The 17,310-nt window shown below is 42.6% G+C and overlaps 1 protein-coding gene across 8 annotated transcripts in view; it reads right to left on the minus strand.

Annotated features, from left to right (window-relative positions):
- Nucleotides 1-17,310, minus strand: part of PICALM (phosphatidylinositol binding clathrin assembly protein) — a 175,341-nt gene that overhangs the window by 108,667 nt on the left and 49,364 nt on the right. For 5 of the 8 annotated variants that reach the window (XM_033948923.1, XM_033948924.1, XM_033948928.1 and 2 more), the window contains 4 exons: nucleotides 15,670-15,755; nucleotides 10,636-10,759; nucleotides 4,534-4,596; nucleotides 3,692-3,828 (listed from right to left, as the gene is read on the minus strand). In XM_033948923.1, the coding sequence (XP_033804814.1) occupies nucleotides 3,692-3,828; nucleotides 4,534-4,596; nucleotides 10,636-10,759; nucleotides 15,670-15,755 (410 nt within the window). The remainder of the gene's footprint in view (nucleotides 1-3,691; nucleotides 3,829-4,533; nucleotides 4,597-10,635; nucleotides 10,760-15,669; nucleotides 15,756-17,310) is intronic. The other 3 variants (XM_033948931.1, XM_033948925.1, XM_033948927.1) reach the window with 1 other exon arrangement.

Consider the following 17,310-nt stretch of genomic DNA (forward strand, 5'->3'; position numbering starts at 1 on the left):
CTTTCTATTTTAAACGAAAAATGTAACTTTTAACTTTTTCCATCCCAACTATATGTTTGTTTTAGTCAATAAGTTTATTGTTAATTTGTGAACCTCTTTTTTACCTTATTATATATTGTAATGTACATCGCTTAGTGATAACAATAGGCGATAAATCAAATTCTGTTAATAAACTTGATAAACTTGAAACTTGATACCCTATTTCCAACAGTGGCCAATCCAGGTCACAAGTACCTAGCAATATACCAAAAGAGTAAAACAGATTTTCTTGCTGCTTATACAAGTCCATCTTAATAACAGAAACATAGAAACATGATGGTAGATAAAGGCCAAATGGCCCATCCAGCCTGCCCTTCTGCAGTAACCATTATCTCTTCCTCATAGAAACATAGAGGCTTATGGACTTTTATGAAACTATCCAAGCATTTTTAATCCCTACTAAGCTGTTTTTACCACATTCTCTGACAATGAATTGCAGAGTTTAATTATACATGGAGTGAGGAATATTTTCTCAAGTTGTTCTAAATTTACTACTTTTAGTAACTTCAATTCATGTCCTCTAGTCCCTGTATTTTTGAAAGAGTAAACAAGTGATTCACATCTACCATTTTCACTCTCCACATTAACAGTTAAGGATCTTTAGAGCACCACATTTAAAAAGTGCCCCTACAAACATAGAAACATAGAAAAATGACGGCAGAAAAGGGCCATAGCCCATCAAGTCTGCCCACACTAATGACCCAGCCACCTAACTTTTCCCTCTTAGATATCCCACAGCCCATCAAGTCTGTCAACTCTGATGACCCTCCCCCAAATTTACCCTCTTAGAGATCTCACATGTGCATCCCATTTATTCTTAAAATCTGGCACGCTGCTGGCCTCGATCACCTGCACTGGGAGTTCATTCCAATGATCAACCACTCTTTCGGTGAAGAAATACTTCCTGGTGTCACCATGAAATTTCCCGCCCCTGATTTTTAGCGGGTGTCCTCTTGTGGCCGAGGGACCTTTAAGAAAGAAAATATTATCTTCCTCCTCGATACGACCGGTGATATATTTAAATGTTTCAATCATGTCTCCCCTCTCTCTACGTTCCTCGAGAGAGTACAGCCGCAATTTAGTCAGCCTCTCCCCGTATGAGAGATCCTTGAGCCCTGAGACCATCCTGGTGGCCATTCGTTGAACCGACTCAACTCTCAGCACATCTTATCGGTAGTGTGGCCTCCAGAATTGTACACAGTATTCCAGATGAGGTCTCACCATGGATCTGTACAAAGGCATTATGACCTCGGGCTTCCTGCTAACGAAACTTCTACGGATACACCCCAACATTTGTCTAGCCTTGGATGAAGCCTTCTCCACTTGATTAGCAGCTTTCATGTCTTCACTAATGATTACTCCTAAATCACGCTCTGCTGCAGTCCTAGTTAAGGTCTCACCATTTAGGGTGTAATTTCTGCACGGATTTTTACTGCCAAGGTGCATGACCTTACATTTCTTAGAGTTGAAGCTAAGTTGCCAAGTCAAGGACCAATGTTCCAAGAAGAGTAGGTCCTGTGTCATACCGTCGGGCAAATTGCTATTACTTATTATGTTACATAGTTTGGCGTCATCGGCGAATAATGTTATTTTACCTTGAAGCCCCTGAGTCTGGTCTCCTACGAATATGTTAAGAACATAAGAACATAAGCAGTGCCTCCGCCGGGTCAGATCATAGGTCCATCCTGCCCGGCAGTCCGCTCCCGCGGCAGCCCAAACAGGTCACGACCTGTCTGAATCACCAGAAGGGGCTCCCTTGCCACCTTGGTTTCTCATTGAAGTCCTATCTTCCCATCGAAGTCCTAACCCTCTGGTCTTGCGCATGCACGACCTGGTTGGGTTTCTATACTTATTACCTGGTTAAAGCTTTCTATACTTGTGTTACATCCCAGCTCCTCCCTCAGTATCCCACGATTCCTTTATCCCTCAGGAATTCGTCCAATCCCTGTTTGAATCCCTGTACCGTACTCTGCCTGATCACTTCCTCCGGTAGCGCATTCCAAGTGTCCACGACCCTTTGCGTGAAAAAAAACTTCCTTGCATTTGTTTTGAACCTATCTCCCTTCAGTTTCTCCGAATGCCCCCTCGTACCTGTTGTCCCCTTCAGCCTGAAGAATCTGTCCCTATCCACCCTCTCTATGCCCCTCATGATTTTGAAGGTCTCTATCATATCTCCCCTGAGCCTCCTTTTTTCCAGAGAGAAGAGCCCCAGCCTATCCAACCTCTCAGCGTATGGGCAGTGTTCCAGCCCTCTTACCAGTTTCGTTGCTCTCCTTTGGACTCTCTCAAGTACTGCCATGTCCTTCTTGAGGTACGGCGACCAATATTGAACGCAGTATTCCAGATGTGGACGCACCATCGCTCGATACAATGGCATGATGACTTCCCGTGTCCTGGTTGTTATGCCCCTCTTTATGATGCCCAGCATCCTGTTGGCTTTTTTCGAGGCTGCTGCGCACTGTGCAGATGGCTTCAGTGATTCATCCACCATCACACCCAAGTCTCTCTCAAGACTGCTGTCTCCCAACAATGCCCCCCCAATTTGTAGTTGAACAATGGGTTCTTTTTCCCTATATGCATGACCTTGCATTTTTCCACGTTAAAGCGCATTTGCCATTTGTTTGCCCAGTCTTCCAGTTTGTCCAGGTCCCTTTGTAGGTCCTCACACTCCTCCCTGGACCTAACTCTGCCGCACAGTTTAGTATCGTCTGCAAATTTTATAACCTCGCACTTTGCCTCCTTTTCCAGGTCATTGATAAATATGTTGAAGAGTAACGGCCCCAGCACCGATCCCTGTGGCACACCGCTCGTGACTCCCCGCCAGTCAGAATATTGTCCCTTTACTCCGACCCTCTGCAGTCTACCCGACAACCAGTGCTCGATCCATCTGTGCACATCCCCTCCCACCCCGTGGTTCCACAGCTTCCTAAGCAGCCTTTCATGTGGCACCTTGTCGAAAGCCTTTTGAAAATCGAGGTAAATGATGTCTATAGGTTCCCCATTGTCCACCCGACTGCTTATTCCCTCAAAGAAGTACAGAAGGTTCGTTAAGCATGACCTTCCCTTACAGAATCCATGCTGGCTTGTTCTCAGTAGGCCATTTCCCTCGATGTGCTCGCAAATACTGTCCTTGATCATAGCTTCCACCATCTTCCCTATAATTGAAGTCAGGCTCACCGGCCTGTAGTTCCCGGGGTCACCCCTCGATCCCTTCTTGAAGATAGGTGTGACATTCGCCAATTTCCAGTCCTGTTGAAGAGGATCGGGCCCAAGACCGAGCCCTGCGGCACTCCACTGGTTACCTCTGACGTTTTGGAGAGGGTACCATTAACCACTACCCTCTGAAGTCTAACACTTAGCCAATCATTGACCCATGTAGTTAGTGTTTCTCCTAATCCCATCGATTTCATCTTGCTCAATAACCTACAGTGTGGAATGCTATCAAAAGCTTTACTGAAGTCCAAGTACACGACGTCTAAGGACTCTCCCAAATCCAGTTTTTAAAAATATGAATATAGAAGGGGTAACTAGGTCTTTGAAAAAGAGCTACAGGACATTCAAATAAAAAAGAATCCTAAATAAAAGTCCTGGCATTGAAACTAAAATTTTACCAGCAAAATCTAAATTTATATAAAGTCATGCCAAGAATTACCTGTTCAAAGAACTAGGAGTGGCAAAAATGTCTGTGGCAGCTATAGTGTTTATATTGCCCACTGAGGATGACACAGGAGAGCCTGCAGTTGTATTAGAGGTATGAGGTTTCTTTGCAAGTTCTTTCAAACGTTGTTCCTGTAGGAAGAGTGAACTGGCATAAGATATCCATAAATAGAATGTGTTTATATGACTTTAGGAGGTAAATAGATAAATTTTGTTAGACTTGATTTTAAGTGCATAGTCCAAAAACCAACACAAAAGTGTCCCCTTACCACACAGAAAACAAGATGTTACTTTACATATAAACTCCAAGATAACAAGTAGAAAGGGATAACAACGTGCTGAACGAACCAGCGTTCACACAGAAAAGCAGCACAGTGGCCTGAAGAACAGGGACCAAAATTACTTTTATTAGATGATCCGACATGGCCAATGTTTCAGCAAAAAGCCTACGTTAGTGGTTTGTAATAGATAATCATAAAAAAAGACATATCATCGAACTTAAAAAACCCAAAATATTAAGGCCCTCTTTTACTAAGCTGTGGTAGAAGTTTCTACCAAGGCTCGGGTGCAAAATTCTCTAACGCTCTTAGGAGTTCTATGAGCCTGAGGGAATTTAGAGCTCCAGACAGCAGTAGAAGCCTCTATTGCGGCATAGTAAAAAAGACAGGGGTAAAATAACATGTGTAGCAGCTATTTAAAAAAAAAAAAATCAGTATTAGTGACAAATATAAATGTAAATTAATATAAAATCACAAGGAAAACACATGAAAATAAATAATGTCTATAAAACAATTGTATCCACATATGCACATAAATAAAATATAAAAATCTTTTTACCTTTTGATTAATGTGTCCCTCTACTGTAACTGGTATGTCGAAGGTAGCAGTCTCATGAAAAATCTTTTGAAAAAACAGGCTGTTAATTAGACAAATCTGTCTTTTTCTTATTATCAAAATTACTTACAGGACTGCTACACACTGAATAATTAAAATTTCAAAAAATACTTTAAAATACTCTGATTCAATACTTTTAATACTGGAACTGAATCACAAATAATGCAAATGTGACAGTGATAAAGTCACATTGTTATTTACCCCAAGGGTAGGCAATTCCGGTTCAAAAGTCACAGTCAGGTCAGGTTTTCAGGATATCCACAATAAATATGCATGAGATATATTTACATCTCAAGGAGGCAGTGCATGCAAATCCATCTCATACATATTAATTGTGGAAATCCTGAAAATCCTACCTGCCTGTTGATCTCGAGGACTGAAATTGCCTACCCCTTGGTCTAAGCCAGGGGTGTCCAACCTTTTGGCTTCCCTGGGCCGCATTGGCCCAAAAAATTTTCTGGAGGCCGCACAAACGCTGCAGCAAGACAGAGGAGGGAGCCGGCAAGATGGAAAACACCCAGGGGCAGCAGAGGAAAACACTGCATCGCCCTCGTCCGGGGCCACACAAAATACTTCATGGGGCCGCATATGGCCCTTGGGCCGCAGGTTGGACACCCCTGGTCTAAGCCATCAACTGCATGGAACGAGTAATGCTTAAAGGGATAGTAGGCTGCTTCAGGGGCTGGAGAGAGGACTTTTTTTTCGCCAGTGATTTTTTTTTCCGTTTGGGTGAGAGTGCTGGTTAATCAGGATTCTACTGTTTTAGTTATTTCTATAGCACTGGAACGCGTACACAGTGCTGTACAATCAACATGCAATAGACAGTCCCAGCTCAGAAGAGCTTACAATCTAACTGGACAGACAGGACATACTGTACAGGGGTTGGGAAGTTTCTTGGAGAGAGAATGATAAGAGAGACATAGGTAATTTTATGGTGCCTATCAGCTTTTAGCAGCCTGCCTACAGGGAAAGGATTTCTGCTTCAGAGATCGTCAGAACAGGTGCACCATTGAAAATCTTCTGGCTGCCGGTCATGTGGACCCTGACTAAGGACTCCAACCCACAAAACCTATGCGACTCGTCAGGGGGAGAAACTTCACAGCCAGCCCCCATACCCACAGGGTTGTTACATAAGGGCCACACAACATGTGCTCAAGCCTCTGATAAATCAGCAAGTCAGTAAGCTTCCAGGGGAATGGACCCTGAGCTCTTAAAGGGACTCAAAGGAGGCTGCCTCTACAGGTACTCAGAGAGATTACCTGCGAGCAGCAGTCCACCCACATGGGACTGCATCCTTTCCCAAGCAGAGTAAGCTTAAGAAGGGGACCTCCTAGCACTGAAGTCAAGCATAAAATTCAAAAACTAATGGCAAAAACACCCGAAAATAATAAAATGAAGCACAGCAGAGAAGAACACACCTTCTCAGATTGCTTGCACAAGGAAAAACTGAATAGGGAGCTGTTCTCTACTGCAGAAGGGAAGGAGTTCAGAGTTTTGTTTTTTGTTTTTAAATCTTTATTCCTTTTTATTTCTCTCAACAAGTGTACAATATTATTACAATTAATTCACATAACTCACTCGTGTCACCCATCGGCAGATTCGCAACTAATGGGAAGCAACAGCTACTTTACTGAATCTATATCTTTGCTACTGAACTTATTTTAATGTTTTTGGGGTTTTTTTAAGTTCAATGATTTTATGTCTTTTTTAATGATTATCTACTTTATTACAGACCCCTGACACAGACATTTTGCCAAAACACAGGCTATGTCGGGTCATCTAATAAAAGTCATTTTGGCCCCTGTTCTTTTTATCTGTGTGTACAATATAAACAGGTGAAAAATATAGAGCAATAACCTTTCACTCTATAAATGATCTCGTATGGCAATTCATTTATATAATCCTCAAAAGCACCACCTCGGACTCCACTACTTCATTGTCCTAGGCTTTAAGTGCTGCTTCCTCATAGGATCCTATTCTTGCTAACAAATTTTCTTAAATAAACAAATAGCACTTAGCGTTTTCACTTTCCTATTAATTTCATTTAGCTTATATGTGGTCTTCCTTTCAGGGATAGCGGTGCCAACATGTTTCACTCGTAAGTTTTATCAAGGCCACTCATCCGTATCGACAAATGGAAAAAAATGTTCACGTTATCTTATCATTAACCATCACTGCGAAGGTCTGAAATCTATTCTGAAAGCAGAAAAATACTTTTAACCCGTTATCAGCCTACTACTTTTTACTTTCAGAAAGCTTAGCACCACTCCACAATATGTAGTAACATGACCGCAGTGTCTTTCTCCTCCCTTCTTAAACACCCGCCCCCAACGTACAGCTGATGGTGATGTCATCTCCCCTACCATCAACAGTCACACCTAGACTTAGACTCCCTTAAAGTGAAATAGCCGTATAATGCACTTTTGACAGTTTCCAGATCCTAAGTGGACTCCCCAACCACAGACCCTGTTAGCAAGAATAGGATCCTAGGAGGAAGCGGCACTTAAAGCCTAGGACAATGAAGTAGTGGAATTTGAGCTGGTGCATCTGAGGATTATATAAATGAATTGCCATACGAGATCATTTGTAGAGTAAAAAGTTATTGCTCTATATTTTTCACCTATTGTGATATACACTTCTCCCTCCGTATTTGCTGTGATAGGGGATTAACAGAACCGCAAATACAGAAAAACCAAAAATAACTTTTTCATATGTTATTTGCTGTTTTCTGTTAAAAACCATTGTGAATATGGTGAAACCACGAATAACATGGTGGGAGACCTGGCCTGAAGGAGAGGCAAAACACGGTGAAGAAAGCACTGGGAATCAGTGATTTTCTCTATAACTGCATGAAATCAATGATTTCTCTATGGAAGCTGATGTAATTGGGGTGAGGAGCCAGCATGCTAAAAACTGTGAATAATCGAAACCATGAATGTTGAAACCGTGAATACGGAGGAAGAAGTGTAAAAGACTCTCATAAAAGAAATTTTTGTGTGAAAAAGAGTAAGGAAAAATGAGGTTCTTTCCTGCTAATTTTCTTTTATTCCCTCCAGACCGGCACAGAACAGATGGGTCTACGTTCCTCTGCCAGCAGGTGAAGACTTGAGACATTGACTTTTGGCTACAGTACAAGTGGGCTGTGCAGTCCCATCTACAATCAGTCTGACGAATAGCCAAGCAGAAACTAACTAGGCTGAATAATAACATACCAACTCCAAACTCACATGGAGAAAACAAAGGAAAATGTCTGAATCGTACTTTAACACACTGTTGGATACTGGATTAGAACAAGAACTTTCAGCAATGCCCCACAGTTCACCAGCTAAACCAGCCGAACCAAGTGCTACTGCTCTTAATATACTCCCAACAACCAAGACAACAAAACCCGCAGAAAAAAATGGAACTCTTTGTGAGAAAATACTGAACAAAATGACAGGCAGGGTATGTGCCGGTCTGGAGGGACTAAAAAGAGAAAATTAACAGGTAAAAACCTAATTTCTCCTTCTTTATCATCCCTCCAGACCAGCATAGAATGAACAGATGAGACGTACAGATGAGACATACCAAAGTAGTACCCACCATGGTTGGGACCCCCAAAGGGCCACCACAAGAACACAATCACCGAACACCGCATCCCGAAGCACCTGAACATCCACATGGTAGTGGCAAACAAAGAAATGGAGAGAACACCAAACCACAGCTTTACAGAAATCTACTGGAGGCACATGCAAACTCTCAACCTAGGAGGCCGCCTGACCCAGAATGAGCTTTGAGATAATTCAGAACAGGTTTCTTTCGCAGAAGATATGCCAAATCAATAGCCTCCTTGATCCAATGTGCAATGGTAGCCTTGGAAACATGGTCCCCCTTACAAGGACCCATGAGAAGAACAAAAAGACGATCCAACTGACGGAACTCCAGGGTCCACTGAACATAAGCGTGAATGATCCTACAGACATCCAATATGCACAACTGTCTCTGCTCCAAAGAGCACTCCTGACTACCATGGACAGGTTGACATGAAAAGGCGAAACCACCTTCGGAAGAAAGGAGGGAACCGGCCGCAGCACGACCCACTCCTTAGAAAACTCCAGGAATGGTGGCCTTCAAGAGAAGGCCTGCAGTTCAGAAACGCATCTTGCGGAAGTAATGGCCACCAGTGAGACTGCCTGAAGAGTAAGATCCTTCAACGTGCAGGAACAGAGAGGCTCAAAAGGCGAATAAACAAGCACGGAAAGAACCAGATTGAGATCCCAGGCCGGAACAGATGTACAAATCTGAGGCCGCGGGCAAAATGTCTGCGCGTCCCGCCAAAACCAAGGAAAGGTCCACTGATAAACTGTCTCCTGAAAGAAGCAGCAGCAACGAGGCCTGACTAGACCCCGCCGCTAAGGCAGGACTGCTTGCAGCGACTGCTACACCAGTAAGGGAATCCCCAGCACCCCGGCGGTCAGCAATGCTGAATCTCCCTGACCACCAGCAGGTGAGGAAACCTTGGCATGGGTAGCAGGTCAAGCCCAAGTGTCTTCACCACCCCCGCCAATGAGCATGCACGCTCGAAGGGGAGCACTGTACGCTGACACAAGAAGTCGGTTCCCCTCTGAGCCTTGAAGTCGCGTTGCGTTGGCTGCTGGAAAAGTCTCCTCCAGTCAACTGGAAACAGGAAGTTGCATCAGAGGAGACTTTTCCAGCAGCAACACGCGACGCGACTTCAAGGCTCCGGCTGCAATACAACGCATAGCCTTATAGAAATCACCACGAAGAGAAGGTAAGGGAAAGGGAGTGAGGGAGTTGCATGGCTGGCCAGCAGGAGAGAGTGGACTGCCAGACCGCGCGCTCATTCACCGCGCGTGCTCACTCCTTTAACTGCGGAGACAAGACCATTTACCACTCCACGGGACGGTGAATGACCTTGTCCCTGTACTCATGGTGACCTTTTTTTTGTCACCGTTTCAGTGGGTTACCCGCGGCTAGCCGCGGGTAACAACCACCATATCATTCTCTACTGCACAGCCCACTTGTACTGTAGCCAAAAGTCAATGTCTCAGTCTCCACCTGCTGGAAGAAGAAGGTAAACCTATCCGTTCTGTGCAAGTCTGGAGGGATGATAAAGAAAATAGATTGTATCCTAGAAACATGTAGTGGATTTTTCCAAGACTATCTTAATAATAATTTTGATAATAACTAGGGCTGTAAAACACGCTAATAATTTAACACCATTAAACATTTTTAACATAATTAACACACCCCTCCCCCACACACATTTTTTTTTTCTAAGGGTGCCGCTTCATAACTCCTGCACACTCCAGCAGCTCCCTCTCAAAGCCCTTCGCAGCCATGGGAACTTGCTTTGACATAGCAGCACTGAAGGCAGGCTGCTGCTGGTCGAACCCAAAGCCCCTCTCTCTAACATCAGAATCAGAAAGTTACAGACAGCAAGACAGAGAGAGAACGAGAGAGACAGCAAGAGCAAGAGAGATATAAAGATCAGCTTCGAATCTGATAAGCAGCTGCCTGGAGAAAGAGCAGCAGGGGAGAGAAAGCTACAGGAGTCAGTGGTGAGTTATGAAGAGGTACCTGTAGGAAAAAAGAGAGAGAGAAAATGAGAATTAGAAGGAGAGGAAGAGGGAAGTGATAGTTCCCATGGTGGAGTGGGGTGGAATGAGTGGGGAGAGAGGAGGTGCTCATGGAGAAGAGAAGCAGGAAGGAAGTGGGACGAGATGGTACCCATGGAAGGGAGGAGAGGGGAGATGATTCTAAAAATAAAAATCACTAGATTTTATTTTTTAGTAGGGCTGTACATGCTAAATTTATTTCAACTCTTACATATGGATCATGTAACTAAAAATTTTAATTCATGGACAGCCCTACTAATAACAACCACCAAAAATATCTGATGCTTCCTTAAAGCCTCAGAATTTTACTACAATGTTATTTCAAAAGCATTTAACAAAGGTTTATAACAATGAAAAAGAATATAACTACTTAAAACACAGGTGTGGGTGCCTCTAAATTGTTAAATAATAACAAAAGAATGCCTACTTTTAAAGCTTTTAAACGAGTCTGTTCTTCTTCTAAGGCTGCTTGTTTTTCCCTTTCATCTACTCTGGTGAGAGATAAACCAGTGCTTGCAAGGGATGAAACTGCATTTGAAAGGGTGGTAGCTCTGAAATAACAGGAAATATTTAGTTACTCATGCAAATTTAACAAAATCTTTCATAAATAGGAACTACTGCTACTAGGATAAAGTGGAAGGAATTTTGGTAATTTTAAATGAAGGATTTATCACACTTCAAGCATAAAAATATTCAAATGATAGAGTTCATTTATTCTAGCATTATGTGTTAAAATTAGTAATTTTAAGTTGTAGCTTAGCATAAGCTACTAAGAAATAAAGAACATAACCCAATGTGAACATAAACCAATCTCATGATAAGCTTTGCAAATTAAAGGGTCCTTTTACTAAGCTGTGCTAGTAAACAGGTCTAAGCATAACCTAACGTGGGATTTTCCTGTGTGTTAAGCTTATTTCTAGCATGGCCATAAATTTGCCTTTTTCAATTGTATCTTTTTCTGGCCAGCTGCTGATTCTTGGTCTTCCTAAGACACACTTAAATCATACCCAAGCAACGACTCCTTGAAATCTGTCTGGCTTCTGAAATCACTATTAACATATGTATACCATCTACATGTGCAAATGCCACTATTTACATATAGGGGTCCTTTTACAAAGGCGTGGTAGCGGTTTAACGCGCGGAATAACACGCATTAAACTGCCTGCCACGCTAGTACCTAACACCTCCATTGCCGAGGTGTTAGGATTTTAGGCTGCCGCGGGGGTTAGCGCATGATGAAATGTCCAACGCGCAACGCGCTAACCCCCGAGGCGTGCCTTGATAAAAGGAGCCCTAAATTGTGAAAGAAAAATTAGCAAAAATCACAGCCAAGTAATAGAAAATAAACAAAAGTCCTATATTAGCACTGACCACAATAAAGAGGTAATTTTTTAGGCCAAGAAAAGGAAAATAAAACTACCACTTTGCAGAAAATAAAAAAGGGGGGAGTGAAAGGAAAAGAAGAACAATAACCTTCCGATAATCCTAGCCAGCTCTCATCAATATGTTAATCTGTAGGTGACATACTTTAACCTTCAGTTCCTCTTTAGCACAAAAAAATAGCCCATAGAAACAGAAACATAGAAATAGACGGCAGATAAGGGCCCACGGCCCATCTAGTCTGCCCACCTTAATGTCCCTCCCCTACCTTTGCCCTGTGAATAGATCCCATGTGCCGATCCCATTTGGCCTTAAAATCAGGCACGCTGCTGGCCTCAATCACCTGTAGTGGAAGACTATTCCAGCGATCAACCACTCTTTCAGTGAAAAAGAATTTCCTGGTGTCACCTCGTAGTTTCCCGCCCCTGATTTTCAACGGATGCCCTCTTGTTGTCGTGGGACCCTTGAAAAAGAAGATATCTTCATCCGCTTCGATGCGGTCCGTAAGATACTTGAACGTCTCGATCATGTCCCCCCTCTCTCTGCGCTCCTCGAGCGAGTATAGCTGTAATTTGTCAAGCCGTTTTTCGTATGGTAGATCTTTGAGTCCCGAGACCATCCGGGTGGCCATTCTTTGCACCGACTCCAGTCTCAGCACATCCTTGCGATAGCTGTTTGGTATCCAAGAACAAATAACTTCTACCCTCAAGGTTTATACTACACACAAGGAAATTTTAAGAATAAACTTGCACCCAAAGCTTAGACTCTTGGCTGTAAGGTCAAGAATTCCTGGCATTATTTTTGCATTACATAAACCACAAAAATGAAAATAAAAACCTAAATAAAGTAAGTCTTAGGAATACAGAAAAAAATTCTCTAATGATAGCCTGGGATTTGAACCCTAAACCTCTGCCCAGACGCTGGGATTCTAACCCCCGAGCCAACTTGTCTCAATATATGAAAAAATTATTTTTTTATATCATACATGTGCTCGGTGCTCCAACTTAAAGGTCAGTGGATTTGGCACCATCACTGCATTCCCACAATTATTCATATTTCAACAGTAAAGCTGGATAAAATGGCTTTCTTTTTTAACATTTGGATTTAAGGGTGTCTGATATACAAATTAATTTTTTAAATTATTTTTGCATTACCTTAGAAACATCAGGAAAAATATGTAATTTTGATCCAATGGCTTATTTACAAATCTTAAGAATAAACACAATACAGCACTGCGATTCAACAGGGAGCAAGAAGCAAGCCAGTGCTATTCACAAACGGGGGGGTGGGGGGGAGTGGAAAACAAACAGTGGGCAAAGAGCAGCTCCCTGCTGTTTTCATGCTGAGGTAAGGGGACAATAGTTAAAAAAGAAAAAACGAGCTCCCTTTTAAGTTTTGTTGCCGAGGCAGGAAAGTGATTGTTGAATGAGAATGCCATTGTTTATTTCATGTCAAAGCACAGGAGTGAGCGTTTTTCACTCTGTCCCTGAGGAAGGACTGAAACAAAACGTTTTGTTGGAAGGAGAGTTTGGCTCACCCAATCTAGAGAAAAGTTCCTGCTTTTACAAAATATTTCATTATATCATCATCAATTTTGTACTTGCCATTGACAAAACTTTAATTTTTCTTGAATTCTTCTTTGAATATTTATTCCATACTTATGGCTACACTTGGATACATTTAGGTTGAAATGTTTGGGAAGTGGCTACACAATTATGTATTGATTTAGAGCACAGTTTATTTAATACACTGTGGGAAGTGATGTAATAGGTGGTCCGGAGGTGTGTGTTGACTTTAATCAACCACTTACAACACCATTGGGAATTTATTTTCTCAGATTGGCGGAGACCAGTGACCGACTCCACTTCCCCTACATTCACGTACTCACATTTATTCACATATACTTATTTATATTTTTACTCATTATATCATTGTGTACCACTTCCCAATATACTTAAGTGAGAATTTCTTTTGGTTTTGCAGTTTTTTCTTTCCTGAACTTAGGCAGGGTTTTCTTTGTATTACAAAGATTCAGTAGCCATTACACCATTGCCCAGACTCTGAAGGCTCTCTCCAGCTGGCAAGCCAGAGAATCTACAAAAAGATCTAAGACAGAGGCACAGAACTTGATTTTTTTAAACAGGTATAACTCAATTCTGTAACCTCAAACAACTTCTAGGACCCAATGGTTTGCGCCAATATGAGCCGAGACCGACCAATTGGCTGACAGCCTGCTCCCATGGGGGCTTGGCCCCTGTCCTGGCATCACTGTGCTTTCTTGAAGGCTGGAGAGGGGCAAGAGCCAAAAGTAGAGAATAAAACGGGGACAAATTTTTCCCTGTCCCCGCAGAAACTCAATTTTCCCGTCCCATTGAGTTCTTCTCCTGACCCTGCCCCATCCCTGCAAGCTCTGTTCTCATCTGCACAAGCCTCAAACACTTTAAAATCATAAGTGGTCAAGGCTTGTGCAATTAAGGCAGAGCTTATAGGAATGGGGTAGAGATAAGGACAGTGACAAAACTCAGAGGGACAGGATGGGGAAATTGAGCTCCTACGGGGATGGGGAAAAATGTGTCCCTGTGTCATTCTCTAGTCAGAAGTTTGCTGTTTTATGCCCCCACTGAATCTCTGTGAAATCATCCAAAGCCTTGAACATTCCCATATCCCAGACCCCCAAGCCATCCAGGGTTTGCTGTCCAGCAAGGTCTTAGTGCAATTGTTCATAACACTGGCCATAAGGTCATTCAGAGCCTTGCCAAATAGCATCTGCCCCCTGTCCACTGTCTGATCCAGAGTATCCACCAGACGGAGATAGCATAGGCCGACACCTTGCTCACAATGCTGATGATAGGAGCATTTGAGGATCGTCGTTGTCCTCCGAGGCCAGGATTCGAGACAGTTGGACATGGCAAGTATGTGCCACAAAGGAAACCGTGGCTGCCGCCATAATCCTTAGGGCCAAAAGCTTCAATTGTCTCTTGAGGACCACGTCCACTTTACAGTTTCGAGTATTCTTTAACAGGACACCACCTTCACTAGGCAAGGAGGGTTGCTGGTGATCTGTGCCACCAGCAAATCAACCTTCCGCTGAACAAACAGCTGCTGAAATCTGAAGTCATAAAGTAAAGCTTGAAAATAGTCTTAGCCACTCGAAGAGAGCCCTCTGGCAACTCCCACTGGTCCATGACCAGCTTTATGATGTCCAGATGTGAAGGAAAGAACATGCTTGGATTAACTGAGCTACTCATAATTGAGTATTGTGACGAGGGGGGCCGAAGAACATTCTCGCAGCAAGTCTTTGAACAGTGGGTGCACTGTGGTCCACTACCGCTTCTTGGCCACTGTTCACATACAGAGAACCAAACTCTGCCAGAGAAACTGCATACTGAAACAATAATGGCAATCCAGTCTGCCCATCTACTTTCTCCTTCTCTCCCTAAGAGATCCCACGTGCCTGTCCCAAGCTTTCTTGAATTCTGAGAGAGTCTTTGTTTCCACCACCTCCAAGCATCTATCACCCTTTCTGTAAAAAAGTATTTCCTTAGATTATTCCTGAGCCTATTACTTCTACTTCATCCTATGCCCTCTCATTCCAGAGCGTCCTACATAGGTATTTAAATATCTATCATATCTCCCCTTTCCAGCCTTTCCTCCAAAGTATACACATTGAGATCTTTAAGTCTGTCCCCATACGTCTTACAATGAAGACCACCAACCATTTTAGCAGCCTTTCTCTGGACCGACTCCATCCTGTTTATAGCACTTCTTTGTAATAGGACCCAATATACTGTATATATTTATGTGTGAAAAGTCTACTTTTTGAAGCAGTCTTTGAGAGACTTCTTTGGAGAAATATTTTTAAAATATCTGTAAGGATAGTTTCAAACAAAGTTCACAATAAAGTTGAGCTGTTAATGTATAACAGAGTTCTACTTTGATGCCATAAAATATAAGAGTAGCCTACAAACTCCAATTAAACTTCTGAAAAAAAAAACATCAGCTACACAGATATGCTAGAAATATGAAGCATTCTTGCACATAAGACTCCCGATATTAGTTTACTGCAAATACAGAAACAAACCTGCTTGCAGCTGTTGAGTCTTTGATTTTCTTTCCTTCCAAAGAGGCTAAATGTTGCTCTAAAGCATCAAGAAGACTGCTTGGTGCCTGAAAAAGGAAACCAATTATGTGCATGGAAGTCTATTGAGATAAAAATCATGCAAATTAATTAAACAGAACAAAATAGTCAGAGTACAGGATATCTACAAAATAAAGCTATTCAAATTATTCTGGTACCTCCTATCTTGACAAAATATGCAATGCATTTTAACAGAGACCATTACAACCATTTTAAATTAATATACTAGTTGAATTAACACGTCCCTATTATTTTTGGATTTTTCAATATTTAAAAGTTTTTTATGCACCCTATTAATTTATACTAAATTGATTTAACATATCATGCCAAGCTGAAAGAACAACGTACCCTATACAATATGGAGCTCATAATAATAATAAAAAAAGTCTAAAAAGTGGCCTAAATGGGTACTTGGACGATCCAAAAGCATGATCGTCCAAGTACCCATAATCAAAACTGGTTTTAGACATATCTAAAACCAGCTTAGGCCTTTCCCCTGCCTCTAAATGCATAGAGCGAAAAGAGGCATTTTTAGAGGAGGGGAAAGGGTGGGCGGTGGGCCGACCTACACCTAGGCGTACAGCAGGTATAACTAAAACTTTTGACAGGTTGCCTAGTCGGCACTTATACGTTTTGACTTAGGCCAGGGGTGCCCACACTTTTTGGGCTTGCGAGCTACTTTTAAAATGACCAAGTCAAAATGATCTACCAACAATAAAATTTTTAAAAAACCACAAAGCACACTGTACGCATAGAAAATGTTAATTATCATTCCTCTTCTGTGATTTTTTCAAAGAGGTCAAAGCAGATGACTCTATGCACTGTCATCTCAGTAACAACCAAACAAAAATAGACAAATACCCCCCTCCTTTTTTACTAAACCACGATAGCAATTTTTAGCGCAGGGAGCTGCGCTGAATGCCCAGCGCTGCTCTTGAAGCTCATAGGCTCCCTGTGCTAAAAAAAACGCTATTGCGGTTTAGTAAAAGGGGACCATAGTGTAAAATATAGACAGCAGATATAAATTCAGACACATTTTGATCACTAAATTTAAAATAAAATCATTTTTCCTACCTTTGTTGTCTAGTGATTTCATGAGTCTCTGGTTGAACTTTCTTCTTCTGACTGTGCATCCAATCTTTCTTCCCTTCTTTCAGCCTGTATGCTTCCTCTCCTCCAGACCTCATTTCATCCCCCAATTTTTTCTTCCTCTCTCCCTATCCTTTCTTTTTCCCTGCCTGCCCTCTTTCTTTCTTTCTCCCTGCTCTCCCCCAAGCCACTGCCATCAGGGAACAGGCCCCCAAGCCGCCACCGCCATCCAATAACAGGCCCCAAAGCTGCCGCCGCCGCCCCAAGCTCTCCCTGCATCGGGCCGACCAGCATTCCTCTCCCCGATGTCAATTCTGCTGTCGGAGAGGATGTTCTGGCCCAGTCAGGCAGTGATTGGCTGGCCAGAACTTCCTCTTCGACGGCAGAACTGACTTCGGGGAGAGGAAGGCTGATCGGCCCGGTAGATCGCCAAGATGGGCTCCGTGATCGACTCACTTTGCCTTGGCGATCTACCGGTCGATCGCGATCGACCTA

The sequence above is a fragment of the Geotrypetes seraphini genome, chromosome 6, assembly GCF_902459505.1.
Source record: "Geotrypetes seraphini chromosome 6, aGeoSer1.1, whole genome shotgun sequence".
Lineage (NCBI taxonomy): Eukaryota > Metazoa > Chordata > Amphibia > Gymnophiona > Dermophiidae > Geotrypetes > Geotrypetes seraphini.